The following is a 26321-nucleotide window of genomic DNA, read 5'->3' on the forward strand; positions in this document are numbered from 1 at the left end:
CTGAGATAACGCAGTACCAGCGGACGTGAAAGTACTTTAGGTGAACAGAGAAGTGGGATGTGCCCACAAACTCACGTGTGAGTACAGATACACAAACAACATGCAGAGACATGTAAAGCCCTTTGCTATACCAGAATGGAGTCTCCCTCTCAAAGTGCATTCGGATGATGATACTGGTGACACTGTAAGCTTATCCAAAAGATTAGCATTTTTTCACCTACTCCTGCAGTTCCCTGTGGTGGTGGTTTTTTTAATGAGTGCAAGTTTTCCCCTGCAAAGAACTGCACAGCCTTGAGTTGAAACCTGTACGTGCTGGCTGCTGACGCAAGGTCACAGGCTGGCTCAGGGGAAGAGGCTGTGCTGACTGGGACCAGGAAAGGCAGAGCCTCCTATGCAACTGTCCCAGCTCAGTAACATGAACCCCTCTCGTTTTAGAAGTCCTTAGTAAGAATAGTAAGCTACAACTTGGAGGAGGTGATCATCCAAATAACCCAGGAGTTGTGAAAAGTTATTTTTAAAAAAGCTAGCATTGAAAGGTAGAATAGGCAGATGGTTGAAAACAGAGCGCCCCATTTAAACATTAACTAAAACACTAAGAATTTGAAAAAAAAAAATGTAACTAAGAATTTAAAAGGCTTTGTTTATCATCACACGGCAAGCATTTCTTGCCTACCTGGTCCTAGACTTGCTATGTCTTTTTATTAATGAGCTTCAATCTCTGCAGGCGAAGACGTATGTTCTGTGGTAGCTCTCTGTCTGTAAGTATATTGGTCCAATTCAATGTGGTATTGGAAACTCAGACAACATCAATCATGAAGGCATGAAATGGTTAAAAGAATAAAAGCAAATGATGCTTTCCCACAGGATGCACAGGCCAGACAAACTGAGCCACTCCTGTGTGTTACTGAGTCATGGTAACTTCTAGAGCAACGTGATTTTTTTGCAATGAAAAACCCTGTAAAGATGTTTCTTTTTAATGCAGAAATAACCTTTTGGAAGGTATCTGTTGGAAGGGCAGAATCTGAGACGCAGGGAATTGTACGTTTCAAATCTACATACTTTTTTTCCTTTTTTTTTTCTTTTTCCCCCAGAAGAATGCCTTACAATGCACAGTTACCTTTCAGCCAGCTTTCACTTGGGAAGGAAAATAATGTGGCCTGCAGCACGTATCACTTACAGCAGGGTTAATCAGGAGTTACTCCACTGACGCTAGTACTTATGTTGGTGTAAATCCCACGTAAGTGAGGCCAGAGTGATTTCAGAGTAACAAAGAATGCGACAACAGCAGCTTTCAACCGGTGCCTACTGGTGGCCCCTACCACATGGGTTTTCAGGAATCAAAGCCCAGTGTGTTTGAACCCGTGTCAACTCAGACAGTAAAATAAAGCAGGCTTTCTAGTCTGTTTCTCAGCATGATAATGCTACTACAGTATTACTCTAAGGTCTTCTGAGTAGCTGCATTTAATAATGCTTTACAGTAAGGTTCCATTTATAAACACTTCATTATTAATAAAGCATGGCAATTTGTAGCATGCATAAAAATTATTTATATTCATGTGCTAACCAAGCCCATAGATTTAATAATATTGACGTCTTATAACACGCGTTGTAACAGCTTGTCACAGCATCATCTGTTAAGCATTTCTTACTAATGCATTTCATACCATGCCTTATAATAATTTGTTAAAGGATGCAGCTGCATCTATTAAGCCTTTCATAAATATGAATAGCACATTTTCTAAAATGGCACCATATATTAAATTATTACTGGATAGTCTAACTGGAAACAGAATTTCTCTTTCTCGCTTTCCCTCTTTCCTTATTTCTTTCTTTCCTTTCCTTTCCTTTTCTCCCACTGACTCCCTGTCCCCCCCTTCCCCGCCCCAGTCTGTCTGTCTCTCTGACTCTTTCTTAATTCAGCTAAAATCCCAGCTTTCTCCTTACGTGTGGTAGGGAGCTGTTTCAGCTCCGTGGGGTTTCCTGGTCTGGTGTACCATGTAATTTGGGCAGCTCAGTTTGAAGGCAGCTTGGGGGCCACTTCAAAAACCAGTGAAGTCCGTGGAGGTGCCGTACCCCCCGGGACCAACAAGGGAGCCAGCTGCAAGATGGGGAGATGAACAACACTGAGTTTCTCGCAGGTGTGGGCTCCTGGCCTGCTCCTGAGCTAGGAAGCGAACGAACGAAATTGGTATCAGCAGTTCCTCTTTGCTTCTCAGGCACCACCAGTGTTTAGCCACAGAATAATTTCTTTTCACGCAGAAAATAAGAATGGAATTAAAAATGAATGTAATAATAAATCATCTTGTCGTCATGAAGGCCCAAATCCAAAGGATTTGTTTGTGAATTTTGTCGGCAACAGAGGGCCTTGTGCCTCCCTCGGATGCAAGAGGCGGCAAGAACACAGTGTGCGTGCCAGAGCAGGACCTTGTGTGGCTGCTTGGGGTGGCTAGGTTTATGAAAATACTTGTTTGCTCGCAGAGGTGAGTGGCATTACAGAAGCTGCGAGCACAGGTTAGGTGTCAAATCTCAGGTCTGCCGTGAGACCCACACATGTTCCTGGGATCTGCCAGCCACCTTGCTCCTAAGTTTGGCACTGCGGTCCTTCAGTGATTCTGTCCTCACCTGTCACAAAATTATGTCATGTTCCCTGATGGCTCTTGCGTAGAAACTTCCACACAAGTGGCAGCTCCTTACCCCAGCTCTGACTTTGGTCCGTTGCCTTTTGTTCCTGATGAAACATTGTTGAATGCTGCCATACAGCACTTGCCTATATTACTGTACACATGTATACAAAATGCCAGGTTACGCTTTGCAGCAGTTCACTTGTGCACTTTATTGCTGTTCAGGTAATATCTCTTTACTTTTTTTTTCCTTCTTCTGTGATATAATCTAAAAATGTGGCACCCTGCAATGTTATTAGAGATTAAATTCTTAATTATGAATTTCCTTGCTTTTGTGAGTTTGCCTCAGATCCTTAACATTTTTAATGTAATTTTTATGCGAATTTCCATGCTATTTTAATTCATTAGTCATGGGCTATCATTTTTCGATGTAATTACTGTAATTTCATCAAGTGACATAATTACAGTAAATACTTTGAGTAATTACTATTCATATGGAAAAAGATATCTGGAGGTGTAATAATGTCATATAATAAAATATTTATGATGTGTAAAGACAAATTATGATGACATATTTACATCACGTAATGGCATGACAGCGTTCCATATTTACCTTGGGTGAGGATAATGACATAAAAATAACTTTCAGTGACATCATCTGTTGGTAACAATTACAAAGAGTTGTGCAGCATCCAGGTACAGCGAATTCAGTAACTCTTGCCTTTTAAAAATAAATAATCTTCCCTCAACTCCAGAAATGCCACAAAAAACCAGTGGGTTGATGTATTGCCAGTTGAGGTCAAAGGAAGGATTTATGCCGACACTGACATCAGATGGCACTGTGCTGGGCCGGGAGATTTTTCTGTGGGGGAGCAACTGCCTGCCACTTTTAGCAGCTCCAGGTGTAAGGGAGACATTCTGAGAGAAAAGAAGAAAACCAGCATGAAATACAGTGTAGAAAACGTTCAGACAGCATGAGGAGTGTGTATAGATATTTATTTGTGGGTGTGCATGAGATGGCGGATACGTAGCGATGTTAAGAAGCACGATGAAGCTTGCAAGGCCAAACCTTCTGCAGTTAGGAAATGCCAAGTTTTATCGATAACGGTTCAATGTAACATTTCATCCATAACCTCTGTTGAGTGTGGGCAGGATGACATCTCATTTCACTGCAGTAGCCCTGCCTTGCTCAGGGGCTGCTCCGGCTGAACAGGAGCCATGCAGTGAAGGAGTTGCTTTTCCGTGAGACCTCTGCCTCCCATATTGCAGAGTGTGGTCATGGTGGAGTATAAGCAGCAAAGACTTTCAATGGGTGAAAAATAAAGAAATAGATGTCTGAATTCTCTACCTACCTGGGCTATTCTTGACAAAAGAGTCACAATTTGCCACTGGTTGTATAGTCCCCATTTTCTGAATCTGGGGCTTAATCTGCCTCGTGGAAAGGCTCAGTGCTTGGGGTAGCAACTGAAGGGCAAAGAAACCAGGCTGGCACTCCTAAACTGCTTTAACCAACAGACAGGTTCAGGGCTTATCCACTTGCATGCTTAAAATTAGTGAAGTTATTTGACCTTAAATTCACTATGCCTTCGCTGTTCATCAACAAAACGATGCTTATCCTACCCTCTGACCTTCCAGAGATCTGATGAAGACAACAAACAGTTGAGAAGAATGCAAATAATGTAGCGGTGTGTGCCAAAGGGAGTTAATACAGCTGCCTTTGCAGCAGGGCTCGCACAGTGGGCCACGGCAGAGGCCGAGAGACATGGTCGGAGCGGTGAGCTTCAAGGGAAGTGCTGGCTCTGGGTCTACGTTGAAGTCAGTATATCTTGTGCTCTGCGCTAAGCCAAGGCCCCTGGAATAAAGGCAAATAATCATGTAGTTGGAGACAAGAGCATAAAGCATATGCCCGAGGAGGCCTACTTAAGTTTGCACAGATAGTCCAATTTTTGAAACTTTGCTTCTGTCAATGTAGGACTATTCTCACAGTAGCGTGTGCATACAGCATACCTAATGTGCATACAGCACAGTGATATTTTAGTTTACAATGGCTTGTTCTATGCGTATGCAGTACTACTCTGCATGTGCTACAGTTGTACTTTTCCTCCCATTTACGTGACGGTTGCACAGGAGATGGCTCCTGACACAAGTTACTACAACGACATACAAGCCACCTCATGTAACGTCCTGCTTATACCTTGGTCCAGGGCTTGTGAGCAGCCCACACAACCATTTTATGTTGGGGATTATGAAAGTATCATGGAGGCTGAAGGCATACTAATAAAAGAACCATTTATTGATTTGTCGTAAACTACAGCAGCATTCATTTTCCTCTGTGGGTTACAGATGGCTCTCCTTGCTCTGTTTGGGGGGTGGTATCTTAGTGGGACCTCACTGTAAAGCAATACCTTTTCCTCTAAATCTGGAAGAAACACCATAAAATTGGTGTGTTACCCTTTGTGCATCTGTGAATCCTAATAAAGTCACCTAGGACAAAAAAAAAAGTGTGTGGGGGGGGGAAATGTGGTTTTGGGAGCAGAGGGAATCAGTTTAAAATAACACCAATGTTGCGCTGTAGATATTTGGGATTTGCCATGTGTTAGAATCAGGTGTCAGCAGTGTCATTCCCTTTCAGAGAAGAGAAGCATAGGACCTGGATGCTAAGGTCAAAACCAAAAAAATGTCTGCCGCCTTAAAAAAAAAAAGTCGGAGATTCTGATAGACTTTTAGAGTCTGATAGATGCTGTCTTTCTGTGGCTTTAGTTCGATAACTCTCAATGCCATCATTATGACATACAGCAAATACCTAATGTCACTTAAATATAAGTATACATGTCATACATACACACATGTTATCATAAATACATGTCATTTGTGTTTGTATACATTAACAAAACCAGACCCTTATTATTTCTGGAGAATGAACCACTGCTTGATTTACAAACTTGCAGAGGTTTTGAAAGGTGTTAATAAACTTCAGTGTGCTGTAGACAATGTTAAATTGCTTGCCAAAGCCCCAGGCTAAGTTGGTCTTGTAAAGCTTAAAACAGATCCTTGGAACTTGCAGACAAATCCAAAGACCAAAAAAAAAGAGAAAAAGAAAATTTAGAAATCAGATGCTCAAGAGAGAATATTCTTGCCAGTAACATGACAGAATCAAGTTAATTCAAAGTGATTCAAACAAGAAAGACGATTTTTTATTTTTTTTTTAGGATATTGCTGGCCAGTTCTGCATCCTGAATCTGATTGACATATGATACTACAAGGCTGAATGAAGACATTTTGCACATGTTTTTGCTTTAAAGAGCAATTGCTAGGGGTAACACTGGTTAGTTACAATGTGGAGACATGCCAAACTATTCTGAATGAGAGTGGATTGCTGGCTATCTTGTGCTTCAAGGTTTGTAGGGCTGGGTGGGTAATTAAGCATTCCTGACATTGCCGTGTGGTCACATAAACTCAGAGGGTTGCAGAAAATAATGGGGAAGCTCAGGTTCCTAGTGGGTGTACCGTCCAGTTCTGTAAATGGGGATTTCCACTACAAGAAGTTGAATGAACTCCACAGTAGACTTTATGGGAATATCTTTGACTGTTATTGAAATTTCACCACAAAAATTAACGGTTTGACATAATTTTTTGACAGGGCTTTCTGGACTTCTTTTTTTCTCATACCCATCTCTTTTCAGTGCAGCCTTTAAAACTATTCACAGCTTTGCCACAGAGATTTATTATTTTTTAACAATCTATAGCTTTCAGAATATAGTTTCCATATTTGTAGGTTTTGGAAAGATTTTTCTGAATGAAAGCTCTTCTGCCCCACAAGGTGTTGATGCATTATTGAGAGCAACAGCAAATTAGCTCATTAATTCTTAACAGCAGTCTGAGCCTGCAGAGGCAAGCTTGGGTGGGAAAGTCCTTAAATCTCTGTCAGCATTTAAGCTCTTTTTTTTTGTTTGCTTGGTTTTCAGCCACCATAGTTGATCCTCCTGTTAGAGCGCCTGTTCACACTTTTGAGTAGCTTCAGTTTTCCTCAGCCTGTGTATTTTGCATCAGATAGTTCAGCAACAAAATGCTTCCCAAGTTCTGTTTAAAAAGAACATAAATCAAAACCAAGACAATTTCCAGCCTATTAGCGCATATGACATGTTCCTTCCCAATCGAGAAGAAAGAAGAATTTGAGTTTCTGAACCAGCCACTTTCCTGAGGATTACATAGCAGTACCACAGCAAAGGAGTGAGAGAAAACCACACAACTAAACCAGCCGGCTTGAACATCACCTGGCAAAACCGCTAAAATCTGAGATTGGTTAATCTAAGTTTCCAGCATTCAGAATGGAAATTTTCTAGTCCACTCGCTGGCCTTTTCCAGCCACTGATTATACCTTATATTGGACAACTCAAGCTCTATCTGCGTTATGAATCCATGATTTCAGCAATGGGTCTTCAGCTTTATGCCATTTAGTTCCACATTACTTGTATTTGATCACTGTGCATTCGTGCGTGTTAGTGCTTCCTCTATTTTTTGTCACACAGGGTAAATTGAGAGATCCCCCCATGCGGCTAAGATCAGGCTGTGGCCCAACATCTCCAAGGGATGATTTGCATCAGCGTACACGATGTGTCAAAGCATCATGCCTTAATCTGGTGAGCACAGTGACAGGGCTTGTGATGTGACAAGGCAGATCAGTCGATGCTGTAGATGCCTTGCCAGCAGTAGGTAACAGGGGTAACAAATGTGGAGCGGTGAAGAAAAAACAGTGCACAGAGAAATGGAGATACCCCTCCACCACCCCAATAATGATGACTTGTGCCCACAGGGTGGGCATTGCCAAAAGGCTTGGAAATTCTTAGCAGCAGACAGTGCCCACCAGGCCATTAACACTTATTTCTAGTCTTTTCCAAATTGCGATTCGTTAACTAGCAACTAGAACTTAAAGTAAAAAAAAGTCTAAACATCTATAACTGAAATAACTCAGCGCTCTGTTTCAATAAACTTAAAAGTGGCATTGTGGGTTTTTTTGTATTGTCTTTTGTGAAGGCATTTGCTTCCAGATTGTATTAACAAAATATGTTGTTTGACAGATATCATCTCAGCAGACAGGTTGCCTAATCTGTTTTATTGACAAATTGACTTATTATTTGATCAACTTGAATACAGTCTTCAAGATATATTTCTATTATAAAAAAGTAGATGGAACAGAGAATAATGTGTTTAGTCCATCATCCTCTTTCAGCTGTCATTTAAACACTGGTGTGTCTGTAAGAAAAGAAAAGAAAAGTTATACAGTTGTTTTGATCATGCTGTCAGAATTGTCTTTATTGTCTGTGGGGGAATTGCCTATGTAATTTCTTCTTCCTTGATACGATAATATATTGACCTCCCTCATTCACTCAGAAGAAAGCAGGTTACGATGGCTCTACCCACCACCTACATGAAGTTTCATATTCTATCAGAAGAGAAACAAAGCACCTCCAGGAGCCAGAATCACTTATACTTCACTTCCCCTGTGTTCTTTTTCAATGGGACCTGGAAACAAAGTGAAGTTAAAAGGTTTTCCTCACCAAAGTCAGAAATTCTGTAAAAAAACAAAAATAAATTTCCATATGTTACAGTCTTTTCATTGGGGGGGTGGGGGTGGGGCTGATTTTGTTTATTTTTAAGTAGTTGTACTTGAAAAGTTTCAAAGATATAAAGAATATAAAAAAATTAAAATTTGGATTTGGTTAAGAAGGTAAACATGACAGCTTTAATATTGCTCTTCAGCTGATTGGTTTGGGAACCTTGCTTGTGTCCTCACCTTTTCTGCCTGGTTTTGATGGGAGAAATCCCACTCACCCCTGCCCTGTGGGGCTCCGATGCACCCCAAGTTAGTGCACGGGTGCTGCCACAGGCACCAAATGAAGGATAAGATCAGACAAGATTTAAATTTGGACCAACAGAAAAACCTGCTATCTTTAGTTGTTTGCTTTTAAAACTTAACATCAGAAAGAAATTAATACTTGGGACCAAGGTCGTCATTAAAAAATTCCCTCCATTTAGTCCATTTGCGATTGTCCATTGCAATTCATCCATTTGGAATTGTGCTCACAGTAGGTGGAGAAGCTCTACTGAAGGGTAATAAAAAAGGCCATGTTTTGTGTGTTTTGAATACCTCTGGATTCAAAATAATTACCCATGATGAAATTCTTACCCCTTTTAAATCAAATGGAATAGACTTTTCACTGGGAGAGTAAATAATGCTTAAACTGAATTTTAAAAAATGTAGGTAGTCAATACAAGGTACAATTATTTTCTTCTTGTTGTTGTTTAATTCAGTGGGTAAGTACATCCTTAGAGGGAAGTTGTACATGCTTTTGAGCCACAAAGTGAGGATTTTTGATAAAAAGAAGCCCCAAATTCAAACAGTTGTGTATGCAATCTGGGAGCTCTAGGAGTGAGATGAAAATTAGGCCTTGAGCTGTACCGCCCTGGCCTTGGTTTAGCAAAGCACAGATCTGACTAGTGGAAACCTGGCTACAGAAAAAAACCCAAACCACCCACAATTTTCCCAACTTTGGGTCCCCCCCCTTCGTGTTTTTTTAAACCTCAGACATTTAATGCCATGCTTGCCTGAGAGCTTTTCCCTGTAGCTAATAATACTTTGCAGTGCTGTAGTGCCTTTAATCCAAAGATCTCAACGTGCTTTGCAGGCATTAATGAATTAAGCCTCATAACACCCCTTTGAAGTAGGTATTATTATAGCAGTCTTAGAGATGGGCTGAGTAATTTTCCTGAAGTTGTAGAGCAAGTCTCTGACAGAGTCAGGAATAGCCTGCCGAAGTCCTGCGTCTCAGCCGCTTCTCTAACCACCATGCCATTCTCCCAGACTAAGTCTCTTAAATCATTTTAATTTTAAATAATTACTTTGATTTACTTACTGTATTTAAGTCATATCTCTGTTAAATACAAGGGGAGGCATTGATTTATCCTTGGTGGGTTAGGCATTCACTGTCTGTGAAAGTTGCGCTGATAACGTGAAGTTAAACCGACACAAATCCCTGTGTGGGGATGCTCTTGCGGGGGATAGGAGGGGCTTTTCAGGGCTTAGTTTGAGCCCCTGTCTTCACGCACACACACTCAGTACTGTACAGCTACATCAGTGCGGCTGACACCCACCCTAGTCGCTGGTGCACCAGCGCGGCTGCCTGAAATCGCCAATGGCATTTTCTACGTGCAATAATTTGCACTGTAAATGGTCCTTCATACGTGTATATATGCGAGCAGTTTACAGTGTCTGTGATAGACCAGCCCTCCTTCCTGACATTGGTAACTAAGACTAAAGATACAGTCAGGACTTAAATCAAGTCTAACTTATCTCAAAAAGCCATTCAAACTGCAGCTTGAATTGCCACACAGGGCTGGCAGAGTTTTAACTAAACCTTACATTTGTGCTTTTAATTATATTTTCAATTACATACGTCCCATTCTAGTGCCATTAAGACCCAGCTCTACAGAAAGGCTCCCTGCTTGAAGTATTTTGGATTTTGTGGAGGGGAGTATTTTGGTGTGACTTTAACCTCCTCCTAATTGACTTGGCCTCCACAGGGGCAGGGGCAAGCCTGATTTGGCCAAAATATCTTTCCACGCTGCCTCTGGCAGCAATTTTAGAAGCATCCAAAAAGGTAAATTGGTATAAGCCTGCAAATAATAACTAAACCCATAACCAATAAATTCGTAATCTCATGCCAAGCAGTTTGCTTTGATTAGGTGACGCGTCAGGAATGACCATTCCTTGGTACTGCTGTCACATGCCGTCAGCTGCACAGTGCTGGTGTGGCGGCAACAGCCGAGTTAGCCGGACGTACAGTGCTCTGAGCCACATCTGGTCTGAGATGGAGGAGGACTCCGGCTGAGCGCTGGGTGCTCTCCCCGCTCGCCGAGCCCCAGGCTCCGGCTGTGCTCCGACAAGGCTGCTCCACCAGCAGGAAAAAAACCCAACAAAGAACACATAAAACCCCCAAACCAATAAGCACTGGCTAATCCCTCGAAGTGGTGGATACAGATAGTCAGCTCCCAGTGACAGGATTTTTGAGTAGCCATGCCAGATGTGGCATAGAGCGAGCAAGGGCGAATAGGGGTGTGTGTGGGGGTGTGGGCACAGCACACAGCGTGCGGTGAGTGGGAACCCGTGACCTGGCTGAACCACGCCGTAAGACCGAGAGTGAAATAATGTCTGCAAAGTTCACGCGACTAGAGGCTGGAGAGCAACTGTTACAAACGATACCGGGGAACCTGTAGGATGTCTTTTGCATTAGTTTTCAGATCAAATTTACTTACGGGAGAAAAACCCGCACCAAAACCCCACAGAGTCTGCTAACTGCCAGCCTTGCACATCCAGCCCGGAACGGGGAAGGGCGGCTGCCGCCCCTCTGCCTTGCGTAGCCACATTAGCAGGAAGGTTTTGCAGGTGGGGTGTAGCTGATGCTCACAGAGCTGCCGAGGCTGCCGGCCTTTCTGAACTAGGCCAACAATGCTGCGGTACCATTTTCTTTTCCCTGTTCTCATTGTTAGCTTGCAAGCAACCTCTGATTTCAGTGCATGGCCATCAGTGCTACTGTACACCAAGAGATGCGAGCGCAAGCATCCCAGGGACTGAAATTAGCTGCTACAACTATCTCGAGCCCACCGGTCTCAGGCACTAGATTACTTTGATAACTATGTTGAGAAGACTTTCTGTACCTTTTCAGTGTATGCTTTCCACTGGTTGGCCCCACCGACACTGCCTGTTCTTCTCCCACATTGCTTTTCTACAGTATTGCTGAATATTTATTAACTGAAAGCTTATTGACAAGCTCCCGTGCACTCTTTCTCGCTGATGCTGAAGTCACAGCACTGTGCTTCCTTGTGAGGCACATACGCTTTCCATAACCTTTCATGGCTTCTGTGGGGGGTCTTTTCACTTTCCTACACACATATATCTCTGTATGTTACTTTCTTGGTAGGAATGCGCTAATTGTCACACGTCTTTCTTTTTTAAATAGATTAATGTCATAATTATCCTCATTTTCTTCCTTCCTGCTACAGGCAATTGCTGGAATGCTTTAGCATTTTTTGAAAAAAAAAAAAAAAAAAAAAAGAAAAGAAAGAAAAAAACCCCTCTGCAACTTGTCTAGGGAAAGAATTGTTACCACTCCCAAGTCTAGGCCATAATATCACTTCAGCACTCTAAGAACCTTTTTTTACTTCAGCTGCACACTTTGGGTTTAACTGGTCTTCATTGCTGTTTTTGCAAAGCTCAGCCTCGTCCACTCATATTGCAATTTAGATACATCTTCAGCTTAGCTTTTCTCATGTTCTCCTAGACATTTTTTTCCCCACTGCCCTAGGGAACATTGTTGCTCCTGTTAGGTACCACACACACAAAAAAAGAAATCTTACATCCCTCCATCTCAGCGCAGGGCGGCGAGAAGGCCTACATGTGCAGTGATGCTTCAGGGCCAGGTGGCAGCGTGTGCCATGCCAGCAAAGGCACAAGCCAGCAGGGCTTTGGCAGTGGTATTCCTTGTTTTAGGGTCGTATTTGTTAAAAGGGCAAAGCAGCAAAACGAAGGTGTCAGGCACACTGAATACAAACTACACCATAATTTGACAGCCACACGGCCCGGCACGGTCATGTTCGCTCCTCTGGCTCCCTTCATCACACGTTGATGACAGTAACGGATAAAGGGATTTTAAGGGGTTAAAGGATGCTGACATTTATCAGCCTGAGCCTCATGTTACATGGTTCTGCTCAGGTTCATTTCCACTTCCACCGGACGGGTGCTATATAGGTGCTATAGGCTGTAGCAGGAAGCTGCCCCATTAGACCTCTGGTTTGCTGGCGGGATGTTTCAGGTGCCAACCTGCTCCCAGAAGAGCACAGAGGACAACTTGGCAAGCAAGAGAAGCGCAGGCAGGCTCGTAGGACCTCCACCAGCTACCTCCTTCTTTCCCAAATATTGCCTTTTCCCTTTAGGAAATCTGGAACCATAGAATGGCATCTGTCAAGCCATAGGCACTTGAGAGTAAGCACCCATCAGAATAACTTACTGTCAAAACCAGGTACAAATTCATTTCATCCCACTTCGTGCCATATGCTGCTGTCAAAACTTCATGAACTGTTTAGGCAGCATGTTGGGACATTTTGACTAACTATGAGCAGAGCCATTTTTTTCATAGCTTTGTGTCACTGGCATTTATAATTGGGTATTTCCCTGAATTTGCTCTGGTCTCCGAACAGATAAGCCTGTAGAAGGTGAACATAACCTGGGAAGGTGGGCACAGCCCAAACCTCTGGACTCAGCCATCCCCATTTATGAGGTGCCCCGACTCTGAACTGGAAATTGCACTGTACTACATTGTTCAGGAACCAACTTATTCTTCTGTTTCAATGCTGATATTTTAAAGATGGGGTGATTTTTCTTCCTGTGATTTGATGAAAACCTTGAATTTTGGAGCAGACTGGTAAGCTGAATCTAAATCTCATTTTCTGCTCCTTGAGCCCAGCTGTTTTGTTCTCCTGACAAGAAAATTAACTAGCACACCCTTTGCTAGAATAAGTGGGAAACAGACCACAGGATAGGTAAAGAACACATTTGCTGTTTTATTGGTGCCTTGCAGGGCAATAATACTGAAAAAGGGGAATGCAAAAGAAACAAAAAAAACCAAAAACCAAAACCAAAAACCCAGGATGGTGGCAACCCACATTGTATTTTTTTTAAAGAGTACATCAACTCCTGTTTTTTTTTATTTATTGTGGCATGAATGATAACATAAAACCAAAACATGAAAATATACAACTTATATTACACTATGTGTTATGAACAAAATATAAATCTATAACTCTATGTTATATTTACATAATTATTTCTTTTATTAAATTTCAAGTGAGATGGTAGGTTGCACATACTTTGTTTTAAGCTCCAGGCATTTGATTGTCTCTATTTCTTTTCTATTTTCATTTCACTTGTAAAATCCAAAACGTTAGAAGGAGTAAGAGCTTTAGAGCCAATGGAGCTATATAAATACTGTTTCAGCAAACCAGTGACAAAAACACTGGGGAGTAGAGAAATCAGTCAGTAGAAAAAACGAACTTGACATGTTCTTCAATCTGGGAAACTGACAAGTTAAGATAAAGTTGAAAAAATGTAAATATAAACCAAGCTAAACAGCCAGCCCATGCCCTGTGAATTGAGGATACACTTGAATCCACATCTAGTGAATTACACACAGTTCTTTGCAAAATTGAAGTATGATTCTATAGAGAAGTGGGCAGACAAAAATACTTCCTATCCGATACATCATGCCCTTAAAACGTACGAGATATCATATAGTTGCCATTCATTCTAGCAGATGAATTCTTGCTAAGTAAGGTCTACGTTTCCACGGAGTATAATTATTTTTGATGTTACGAACGTGATGTCAGAGGCTTCTTCGGGGACAATAACAGCTCATCTCTTTGGATTAAAAAGAAAAAGCTCTGAAAATGTGCTGTAAAAAGGTTAAAGACAATTTACTTTCTAAAAAATGATTTAATTAAAGAGAGAGTCTACTGCAGTAACCAAATCTTTGAAATAATGTCTTCGAAGAAAGAATTTCTTCCATATGCATTCGTAATAAGAGGATTTGGTTACAAAACTAATTAAATGCTATAATAATAGCTAGTGTTCTTTTCTGGGGGCCTGATTAATATAGCGGAACGGTTAAATAAAGATGTTAAATGCACTTAAAAATCCTATTTTACTAATATAAGGCATGAATAAATTGAAAAAGGATATACTCTGTGTTATTTAATTGAGCTTAGAAGCAAGTGCCTCAGTTTTTTTTCGTCTTTCTTTTCCCCTTTTCCCCACTGCTGGTGGTGGTCTTTTGTAAGCTTGCGAGACGCATGGCGTAAGTGGCTCCCCCCGTTTAGGAGGAGGTGGCCTGTACGCTCCCCCCGGCAGATCCCCAAGACCTTCCTCACTTGCCAGGTTCCCAGGGAAGAGGGAACGAAGCCCGCCTCGGCATTAGGGCCTCGATGCGCTTTTAGGTTAATATGATCCTAATCTCTCCTAACCTGGTTTTTCTACATGCTCCAGGGCACAGAACCCAGGAAAAAAAAGAAACAAGACAAGAAGATCTTTTTATAAATATACGTTTTGCTTTGTTTTGCTTTTTTCTAAGAAATTAGAGAGGGAAAAACAGGGCCTCATTTTCAAATCTGGTCTTCTACTGCCAAAGGATATATGGGTGCTCATCCTTGGACCCAACAAAACGTTAGCACAGGCGTTAAGTATTTTGCTGGTTTGGGACCCCAGAGCCTTTTTTTTTTTTGCCTTTTTTTGCCTTTTTTAACATTGCTGCATCTGTTTCAACATCTAAATGCAGGACGTGGATAGTCTGCTGAAGCTACCCATTCGAAAAGCCTGACAGAACCCCAGGCTCTAGCGCAGTCTCTCAGAGGGAAATGTGTATGGTACCAAAATTAGAGTTCATCTGAGCCCTAGCCCAGGCCAAGGCAGCGAGCAAGGCAGAGCGCTCCCGGAGAAGGGCTCCGTCGCGCCGTCCATTGCCGAGAGCAGAGCTCGGTCCTGCAGCCCCGGCACAGGCGCTCCTCCGGTGCCGGACCGACCCTGCCCACGGAGACGGGGCTACTACCTCCAGGAGCGTTTCCTGCAGCGCAGCCCATAGTTCGGGGCTGAAATTCGGACCGGCTGAAGTCAAAGGGCCTTTTTTCCCATTGACCTCCCCGCAGCCAGCTTTCCAGCCCACGCGTCTAAGACTTGCTCCAATCACGCTTGCCGCAGTGACACCTACCTGGAGCTAAAACAAAGTATTCTGGTAGCCCGAAGTGACACAATTAAACCAGAGAGTCTCTATAACGCGGTGGAAATCAAGCATCCAGCAAATGTGAGGTGAACCCACAAGAGTCAGAAGTAATTTGTTCACAAAGACAGGGAACAAATTTAAAAGTTAAAAAAAAAAAGAACAAATATCTGTTTTCACATTGTACATAATAATGATATAAAAACAATTGTCTACTTTTTTTTTCCTTCTTATCCAAACAGAGTGCTTAAAAAAAATTGGCTCTAGATGACTGGTGTAATTAAATAACTAAAATGAGTGATGAGAGAGCAGAAGTTAATTAAGATTGAAAACAACACTCCCATTAATTCACTCCATCATAATAAACATCAGAAGTTGACATGGCTGGGGCCAAAATTAAAATAAAAGAAAGAGGAATGGTGTGAGCAGGAGAAGAAGCGATTTGTTTTCATATGTATATATATATATTTATATATATATAAAAAGGCAAGGTGGGGAGGGGTATCCATTTTAAATAGCCTAACAGCTTCATTTGCTGCACTGCCAAATTAGAACAGAATAAAATAAAGTTAAAAGGGGGGGGGGATAAAATAAATTATACATAATTTACTAATCTGGGAACAGCTGACCATTATTATTATTATTATAATTACCATTACAACACTAGCAAGAAGAGGCAGTTCAACTGAAAAAAAAAACAAACCCAACACAGTCATAAAATACAAACAAAAAGAACCCTCTCTGACATGGAGGATATGATCAGCTACTCCAAGCATAACTTCAGAGCAAATCTTCTGAGAGAGAGAAAATAGAAAAGAATTTTTTGAGGCAGAGGTGGAAATCAAAAAAGGGAAAACAGGAGAAAAATAAAACAGATGTTGCAGGGTAAAACTATCACACGTCCAAACCACTCATTGGAGTATTGTCCTAAGTCTTCAATGGCATTTGCTTGTTTGCTTTGCACAAGGTCTGCACAGGTCAAGTTACACTTCAAGTGGGATTTCAAGAGGCAAAGAAAGACACCCCCCCCGTCCTCCTCCCACTCTCCTCCTCCCTGCCCCTTTCATCCTGCTCCTGGACTTAAATGGCTGATTGCGCCAAGGGCTAAATTTGCCTGATTAAGGGACCATTGCAAAATCAATGCTGCCAAGTACTGAAGACCATGGTGCTGGTGAATGCTTGCGCTGGGATCTCACAGGCATTAAGATGCACAGGGCTATTTTTCCAAGTTAAAAGTGATAATGATAGCAATGAGTCTCTCTATCTAGGAGTAGGAATTTACCAGGAAGCGACATGAAGATAAAGCTGGCATCCTCAGTTAGAAAACCGACTCAGAGGAAGGCTTTTGCCTCAGTACGATCCTAAGACTTTCCTTCCCCGGCCAGAGAGGAGCTCCTGGGCAGCCGCTGTTTGAAATTACAGGTAGCCTTTTTGGTTGGTTGGCTGGTTTAGAACTGATGCTTGTCTTGCTACACGAACCTGGGTCCTCTCCTTCTACAGGAAGATCAGAGCGAGGAGGTGAAAAGAGACTCTCTGATCCACTTCTATTTACATTCTTTTTTTCTGAAATAGAGTGTAACATTCAGTTACCTTATTGGAAATACAAGACGCTAACACTTGTGTAAATCCACCCTCCTCGCCTGGCTGCTGTTGCCCAAGGAAGGCAAAACTGCCCAAGCAACATATCTAAGGGCTCTAGAACAACACCGAAAATATTTTAGCCCAGGAGAACAATTTGTCACTTGTAAGAGGCAGCAGCTAGGGAAACTCGGCACCGCAAAGGTTTGGGTTCTTACATGCCCACTTTGAATATGGAAATCTCTTCATAGCTATTAGTCTTCCTTCCTACACAAACATCCCACTGATAAACAAGGATTTCTGCAAGTGCAAAGGAGAAAAAAAAAGTCAGTTTAAAAAAAATCACCTTTTGAATCAGAGATCAGTACTCAGCCACCCCGAAGGTACGAGTTCATCAAAACTGGACATCATGGTAACCTAATTATGGTCAGCAAGGAGGTAACACTTCCAGTTGCCCTGTCCTGTGCAGAACAAATCACATTTTGGACAAGCCTTTTTTATGTTGTATACGCTGCCACTTGAAGTGTAAATTAAAAGCAAAGGCTCCTTACAGACCAAGTCATTTGGAGGGTGTGGGACTTCATTCTGGAACATGCTTTTTGCTCGCAATAGTCCAATATTATTCTTATTAGTACCATCAACACGCACACATGAAAATCCAAGACCATAAAATATTTTTTCTCTAAATTTCTTATGTCTCTCTCTCTCTCTCTCTTTTTTCACCTGAGAACGGCACCTACAGTTTCCTTTAAAAAGCAAAAGCAAAACCAAAAATATATGTCTAATTTCACCAGCTGCTGGTATATCAGGATCTTCAAGGGATTGTCTAAGATACAACACTGTCCTAACTTAAGACAGAGCAGGAAGCAAAAGAAAAGCAAAAGAAAAACAAAACAAGAAGAGACCAACCAAAAAAAAGCAAATTGGACTAGTTCAGCGCATTAGTACAAATTTGGCACTTGCTCAAAGACTCAGTATGGTGTGCAACTGATGAAGAGAAGTCCTCTCTTGAAAGGAAATAATTGCTTGTTGGGGTTAACAGAAACAGACTCCCCACTTCCTTCCTTGCCAGCCACGCGCACAGGCACGCACGCACACACACACACACTTCTGACCCAGATTTGCCAGGGAGGAGGAGGAGGAGGAGACAGGGGGGTAAAAGGAATTTTATCTTTTTTCTTTCCTGTCAGGTGCATTACCAAAAAAAAAAAAAATTATTTCTCTTTAAACTGTAGCACAAAACAACAAAACACATTCACAAGCCACTTGTTGGCACTGTGTACCTGAGTGAGAATTTCTAGAACATTGTAGAACAAACAGCCATAAAGTTTATTTGAAAAAAAAAATAATAATAATAAAAGGTCGACGGGTAAGACTTCAGTGCTTGGGTATAGCAGCTGAATTACTGGCATTATTTTACCCATAGCTTATATCATTCTGTTGTTGTTGTCGTCGTTGTCTTTGCTTCCTTTCTTCTGAGCCTTTTTTCTTCTGATGCAGGCTGATGTCTATTAGTCAGCTGATGTCCCAACTAGTTAAGACTAACAGTTAAAGTAACAGTCAGTGTATGAGAAAGTTAATGTGCTTGGCCACTGGCAAGGATAAACCAGATGGGGCTTTATTTATTTTTTCTTTTCTCCTTGAAGTCCTGTAGGTCACGAGATATTTGGACCCTGATCAGTTGGCTTGCCCCGCAATGTGATTTTCACTGTCACTGCCATAGTCCGCATCGGGGTCATCCTCTTCCTCATCGTATTCATCGTAGATTTCTCCATTGACGTCATCGGTCTGCATCTCTTCCTTGATATGAGGCTCCTCACCTTTGATGCCGTAAGTGCTCTGGATGACGGGCATCCCGGGCTCCGGGCTGCTGGACACGCTCGAGTGCTCGGAGGGCAGATGTGGGGAAGGCATTCCTGCCATGGCAATGGCTCCTGGGTAAACTACGCCCGCGGTGGCAATGGGAATCTGTGCTTGTTGCCTGCCACGGAGAAAAAGTAAAAGGATGTTTGAATACTGGAAGGGAGGGCAACTACGACAGCGCTTTTCAAGCCCTTAGCATATGCTCTTGGGCATGCAGAGGAAGCTCCTGGATGGCCCATGCAAGACAACCCTTCTATCAATATTCCAGACTCACCAACTGATGCTTTTGAAATGAACATCAAGCCCAAACCAACTTCACTGATAAGAAAGCCCAATCTCTGTAAACGTCTCTAGCTGTACCTGAACTACACAGCTTCAGCTTGCCTGCTTGTGATGCAAACTTCTTTACTGGGTAAACTGGGTGTTCCATGAGCTGCCAGCAAAAAATAAACATCCTTTCAATTGTGATCCAACTTAAAAAACCACGTATTTTGAAACTCTTCCTTTTAAATAATCCAAGTTGCTGGCAGGAGTAGATATAAAAGTAACACATTGCCAGCAGGCGAGATGCGGCGAGGGCTAGGTAGTTTGCACAGGGATGGGGAGGTGCTGTAGGAAAGTACCAGTGGATGAAGAGAAAGCAAGGCAGGTCTCTCCAAAGAGGTAATGTTTACTCCACATTCACTCAGAGACCTGGCCATTACCAGGGAGAGGAACAGTGGGCTTTCTGGGGCCAAGAATGCTTTATAGGATGATCACTAAGGGCCTCCCACTGGAAGGTGATAGTTTCCACAGTGAGCAGCACTTGTGAAAAGCAGAACCTTTGAAAGAAGGTGAATAAATTCGGGAAAAGGCAGACTTAAAATGGAAGCACGCGTTATTTAAAAATAAATAAAAAGCAAGCAAGCAACATGAGCATTTGAGAAAATCCTCTACAGGATGCCTTTATATGGCGCCTAAGCCTTGGAAACCTGTCTGCAGTAATGAAAGAAGAATTATTCCAGGCCATAGAAATTCCCTTTGCATCAAGAACACTAGCTGTGTTAGACCAGCGTTTGTTTCCCTGAGAAGCTTCAGGGTCCCAACAAGCCTAGAGGTTTAAAATTCATGCTCCTTTTGTTTCCTTGCTGCATGAAGTAATTCCATTGCAGTAATACTCTTCAGTACATGCTGCACATTGTAATATCATCAGCGGTGTGTCCATCTGCACTGAAAAGCCTTGCCACAGGAGACAGGGGAGAGTCTCTTGAGATGAACATTCTTAATTAAGAATGAAACCCTCCCCTGTTCCCCTGCCTGCCTGTGCCCTGGCTGTACAGTAAGCTTGCACAGTACAGTGATCCTGAAAGACTTTCCTCTGCCAAACAGCTTTACATTTGTTTGGAATTGCTTGCTGCATTTTCAGCTACTTCCTGCCTGCCATTCGAGCGAGGCCGCCCTCCGCACAGTCCTATTTCCGTGTTTCTGAAACAAGTAGAAGTTGTCTCAGCTGAAGATATAGCTCTTAAAGTAGGGAGCGGATCTAATTTGCATTTTATTCTTAATTCAATAGGAAGGCTTTTGTTTTCTGGAGTCAGCATTTCTGTAACAAGATTCAGCACACTTAAATTGCTTTTAATATTTAACAATAGGAACACTTTGCACTTAAATGGTGCTTTTCAGAGTGCTTTTCAAATATTAAATAATTTAAGAATAGTATTTTTCCACTTCTATAGGATGTCCACTCCAGAGGACCTCAAAGCAGTCCTCAGATACTAATGTATAAGGGCTCTCAGCAGTCCAGTGAGGTGAGCTTGCCACACTACCATTAAAGACGAGGACACTGAGACAGGGAGGCATTAAGTCCAAGAGTTGCAAAAAATGCCCAATCCTTCCCATTGCGATGCCTTCAGACTGGCTTTCAGCATGTCCCAGCAGCTGGCATAGCCACAGCTCCTGTAAACCCAATCACTTATTTTGGTGCCCAGGCAGGAGCTGGACTGGTGTTTGGAAGTTTAGCCCTAAATGACCTGTACTGGGTGATGCAGCAGATGGGGAACTAAAACCAGGAATGCAATTGTAGTGCTGTGATTGCCAGCATCAAACACTGACCCCACTGCAGTCATCGGCCGCTTTGTCAGTAAATCTTCTATAAAGATTTCACCCCGGGGTTCCGTGCTCTAATGCCCCAGTGCAAATTATCTCCAGAAATGTCTTGATTTCAATGTCAGCCTTGTTTGGAGAGCTAAATAATATGCAGAATGTTACAAGGTTAATTTTTTTTCCCATGATGAAGCATGCATGTTAACCAGATAAGCAGTCTTTTGGGGGCTCTGTTGCCACCTATTCTTTTTCCAGAAGGCCCCCCTCCTCTTTTTTTAATCTCTTGATGCCAAATGTTGGCTGACTTCCCTGTGTTTGTTTCAGTGCTTACCATTGGGATCACTGGACCTGCCAGCACCACAGGGTTAAGCAGCTCAAATTTCTCTGCTGAGCAGCTTATTATAACAATGCACACTGTAGCTGTTTAAAACACAGTCTGATGACACTTAACAGTCGCTGGACAGATATTCTCTCCTTTATTGCTAGTTCTAGCTGTTAACTAGAGAGATGTGCAACTCAGTTAATGTTAAAATGATTCCAAATTCAGATGAAACAGAATAAAAATCCCACTATTTCTGAGGGTCATTCTTGTTGCTGGCTTTGCTGTTTTTAAGACCACTGTGCAGCTTTTAATTTTCTGGAGTGAACACAAAAATATTGCAGAATATTTGATTACTTCCAATTCTTTTGATCTGCTGTAACCAAAACCAAGGAGCCTTTGCAGAAGGAAAATACATGCTAGTTTTCTAGGCAGTTTTTAATCTAATCGTATCAAGCTGATCTACTAGCTGTTTATCAGAACCAGTCTTCTTGAAATTAATGCTCAACACAAAGCATTTAGCTTACTGTACTGGAAGACACTCCTTAGCATGACAAATGCCGTCACGATAGACAACACAGACAACTTCACTCCTGACATGAATTAACTGAGCCAAGTCCATATTCCAGCTCAAGTTCAGTATGTTCAGCACTCCTTTTGCAGACCACTTGCCACAGATCATACTGAATGCAAACTTGTATTTTTGGCTTTTGGATCAAGAGGCACCACCATAGATTCATTCAGATATACTCTCTGAGGCCTCATAATACAGTTATAAGGTTTTATTAGAAGACTTAGGTCTCATTGGAAAATCTTCAGCTTTTTTTTTTTTTTTTCTTTTGCATGATCAGAGTGGACATTGAGACAGTTGGCCGAAGCTGTAAGATGAGTATATAGCAAAGCCAACAAAAAAATCCCTAACTGCCTAACTTCCTCCTGGAACACACTGTTTTAAAGTATAAGCTTCATATTCTGTTAGCAATATATAATGTTGTGGCCAATAAAATGTAACATTTAGCACACTGAATTAAGAATTCTCCCTGAAAAATTTTTTTGCTGAAATGAGCAGTAGTTTTTAAAGGTCCCATACCCAACGTTAAAATACTGCCTCATCTCCTGGCGTCTGTTGCGCATGATAGCCTTGTACTCGCCAATGCGTAATTTTTTGCCATCTACAAGGCAAGTACGCTTCGGCCTCGGCTTGTATTTGTAGTCTGGGTATTTCTCCAGGTGCTGTTTGCTAAGTCGGGCCTGCTCCTCATAGTATGGCTGCTTCTCTAGGTTTGTCATAGCTTTCCAGCGAGATCCTGTCACAAAAAAAAAGAAGAATGAGAAATGAGATTCTACTCATCCACAAACACTGAAAGGCAGAGAAACAAGTAGGTCACCCAGAACGAGATACCTACGGTCATATCGCTTTGGGCTGGGAATCTGTCAGAGCTTCTAGACAGGGGTCAGGTCTTGTTTGTATTTGACTGGTAAACCTCTTGCGTATGGCCAAGAGGCAGAGGGGGATGATACTGGAAGTTTTGACTCAGTATTTTACTGAAACTTATCTACATTATAGTGTCTTTCAGGTGGGAAGTAAACCCACCATCCTGACAATGAGCCAATCCTTGAGACTTTGTTGTAGAAAACAAGGCAGTGTATTTTAGTGGAATGGCCAAAGACCCCTTAGATACACAGAGTCTGCTCTGCTACATCCCCCCTGCTTTGCTTTGGCCATGGGCCTGTTTTCACCTCCCGTTCTAAAGGAGGCACCACTCCCATGTGCTGTGATCTAGTTCCTGTGCTCCACCACGGCTGGATCAAGGCATAAACTCTGGATATGCGTGTGTCTACAGCTTAGTCTTTCATGACAAATATCCTTTCTTTCTAGCATCCAGGTTTGTGAGAAGCAGAATATGAACTGATCGTAAACGCTATGCTGCTGGGTACACGAGCCTGCAAAGACCCTGAAGCAGTGCCTCTAAAAGCTATAAACTATCCCATATGTCTCAGTGGGGTTTTAACTCCAAGACCAAGTCCTGGTGAACACTGCCAGCTCCAACTTAAAGAATTTAGTATCTGTCATGAAGGGAAGAGCACTGGGATACTGGCACACCTCTCCACGGAGCCACACTATGGCTTCATTGCTGGCAGTCTTGTTTCTGACACTCTGCCTATGTTAGTGTGGATACTTGAGCTAGGGAAATAATAGAGACTTTACAATTGTTTTCAAATATCTCCTGAAATTTATAAACTAATATTTCTTAAAGGACATAATATGGGAGCAGAAAGTAAAATTTCTTGCATCAGTTATCCTATTTTATTTTTCCACGAACTACCGAAGTGCTTCAGGGTACGATACATTTCAAATAACAGGAATGGTCCAAGCTGTGAAATATGTGGCCTAGAAGGAAAACTTTATTGGAAAATAGTCAATTTTCCCATTAGAAAAAAAGTTTGAATAGTTTCTCAATTTAGTGGGTTCATAATGTCATATGTCATACTTGACTTCCTCTTGTTCTTAATTTTTTATGGTTACTCATATAGTACTTAGCTCACACTATTACTCAGGCTGGTCTTACCTCACTGTGCCCCTAAGACTCGCAATATAGAGAGCACAGTTATCCCAGTTATCCCTTCCCAGGAAAGAAAACAGTTTGGTTCCCTCTAGAAAGGCCCCTTTGGATTATTGACACCATTTTCCCCATTGGTCTTTGAATCTTTATTCCAAGCTGCAGTTTGGGCTTCTGGAGTGAAGGGCTAACAGGCTGGTCCAGCCTGACCTCACACCTAGAGATAACCGATTTGTAAATAATGATGTCTTTGTTCGGAAGAGGAGCAATGGACATCCCTTTCTTAGCAAACTTTACTTTGGAGTCAAACCCATCATTTTTCATGATGTTTACAACACGTAACATGCAGAGATCCTCCAGCTAGTTCTGGAATGGAAAACAGCTTAATTACATTGTTATTAGCTTAGGCGCAGCACCATATTAGTGTGACTAGATGGTTTCTAGGATTTGGACTAGAAGTCCTGCACGGCACTTCGGATGTCATACAGGGGTAGTGTCTGTGTGCAGGGATCTGTGGCAGGGCTCTGTGTTACACAGGGCAGCAAGCCTCTGCAGTCAGAATCCTGGTCAGCAGCTTTGTCTCCTGCAGAGAAATTATTCCAAGCTTTTTCTGTCAAAGAGGGTGGCTAGAAAAAGTGACACCAACTTTCCACACGTAGTACCTCTTAGATTTTGGGCTAAATGACACAGTGATAAACATGTGGAGACTGCCCAAACACTAACACCTACTAGTGCTGCATAAGATGGAAACATAGATAGGGCCTGTGTTGAATGATGTTAAGAATTCAGGGAAAAGCATATGAGCTCCACTGGAAGATGCCCAGATGTAGGTCTGCTTTCAAATTCTACCTTGTAGACACTGGCACACTGGTGTTTTAGCATATGAAGAAAATCATAAAAGTTAGTCTAAATTTAGTCCTCTAATCACAGACCTGCTGTAGTCCCGGTGGCTTAGAAAAACAGCCCCAGCCCCATTTCCTGTTGATGAATCAGTTTTTATTTATGAATAATAAAGTTGAAAACCTCGGTCTTTAAACAAATCTTGACATTTGCTTTACATGCTCTGAGGGGACCTGCAATGTAGAAGCTCTGATATATTTTGAGACAGATGGACAGACAGAAAGGTAGAAATTAAAATCAGTTGTTGCAAAATTGCCATGAAAATGTTCTATCCCAGCACAATTCCTCTTTCGCTGTGCTAGCTCGCTTGCTGCAATCCTACAGTCAGATCTGGGCAGGCAGATTCCTACCCCTCATGTGAAAAGATCTGTAAATAGTGGGTGAAGTTAAGCAAACACATGAGTCTTTGCAGGATCAGGGCCATAAAACCTGAAATTTTGATGCATAATATTTGTACATACAGTTACACATACAATATTTATACATAAATCTAATTCGTTATGTTTTTCCTTCCTAAGCTGCAAACTCAATACAACAAAAATCCTGGCAGTCTCACCTCTCTTACCAGCACATTTTTAATAGCTGCCTTCTGCAGTGATACCTCCTCTTACTATGACTTTACGGTTTTTACAAAATACACTACATATAATTTACTAGTATGTTTTGAAGTATCATAAATAATTAAACAAACACTGCTGTCAAAATGAATTTTGAAAAAGGGCACATTTTCTGATGATAAACCCTTGTTTTTTACATTTTATCATTGTCACTTATTTTCTTAGTAATATACAAAATACAACCAGCTCTCTGATTGGTCTTAATCTGAAATTTTGAAAGTTTGAAGAATATATAACTCTGATCTTTGAATCTGCACCCACAGGCGAGCTAAGCTATGAATGAGTATCATCAATCAACATACCAAAACTGGGTAAAAATAACATATATTTGTAATAGCTTTATCTGCCATTGTTTCACGTGTCTATAAACACACACAGGCAGGCACAGGTACCTATGCACAGTGCCAAGCCCAAGCCCAAACAAGGCGTGATTGAAGAATCTTGAAAAATGTTTCTTTTTAAGGGAAGATTTACACTCTTGGGTGAGCTTTCTGCTCACCATCTGTGTTAGAAAGCTTTGAGTGGGTCAAGTATGCAAGGCTTTTCTCCTTGACTATGGAAACAAGAACACGTTCCCCTCCCCAGATGCATACATAACGACAAGCAGGACGCTCGCACAATTCTCCCTGATCTGGTGGCTGAAGTATTTAGGAAATACATGAGAAAATTACAAGACTTTGCAGCACCCAACATGGCTCCTGCCCCCAAAGTGAGCCAGACCAGTTAGAGCTGTGCCCACGTAACGCCTGTGAACTCGGCTGTGGAGACCAGCTATTTGAGTCCAGGGCAGGAAAGAGACGGCCCCACGTGTGCCCCGGCACTTGTGCTCGGGCATACCCGCGCACGCGCTACGTGGGGTTAGGAGCTCTGCTTACCGCTGATCTTAAGCAAAGTTTCTCTGACAAGAATTTTCAGCTGTTTGTAATACTGCCTAACTTTTAGTCCATTAGACTGACGTT

The 26321-nt window shown here is 42.0% G+C and overlaps 1 protein-coding gene across 12 annotated transcripts in view; it reads right to left on the minus strand.

Annotated features, from left to right (window-relative positions):
* Positions 1 to 13214: 13214 nt before the first annotated feature.
* SOX5 (SRY-box transcription factor 5) overlaps positions 13215 to 26321 on the minus strand; it is a 649933-nt gene continuing 636826 nt past the window's right edge. For all 12 annotated transcript variants that reach the window (XM_052789110.1, XM_052789111.1, XM_052789117.1 and 9 more), the window contains 2 exons: positions 22375 to 22591; positions 13215 to 19001 (listed from right to left, as the gene is read on the minus strand). In XM_052789110.1, coding sequence (XP_052645070.1) covers positions 18698 to 19001; positions 22375 to 22591 — 521 coding nt within the window. In that variant the 3' untranslated portion in view covers positions 13215 to 18697. The remainder of the gene's footprint in view (positions 19002 to 22374; positions 22592 to 26321) is intronic.

This window comes from Harpia harpyja, chromosome 6 (genome assembly GCF_026419915.1).
Source record: "Harpia harpyja isolate bHarHar1 chromosome 6, bHarHar1 primary haplotype, whole genome shotgun sequence".
Lineage (NCBI taxonomy): Eukaryota > Metazoa > Chordata > Aves > Accipitriformes > Accipitridae > Harpia > Harpia harpyja.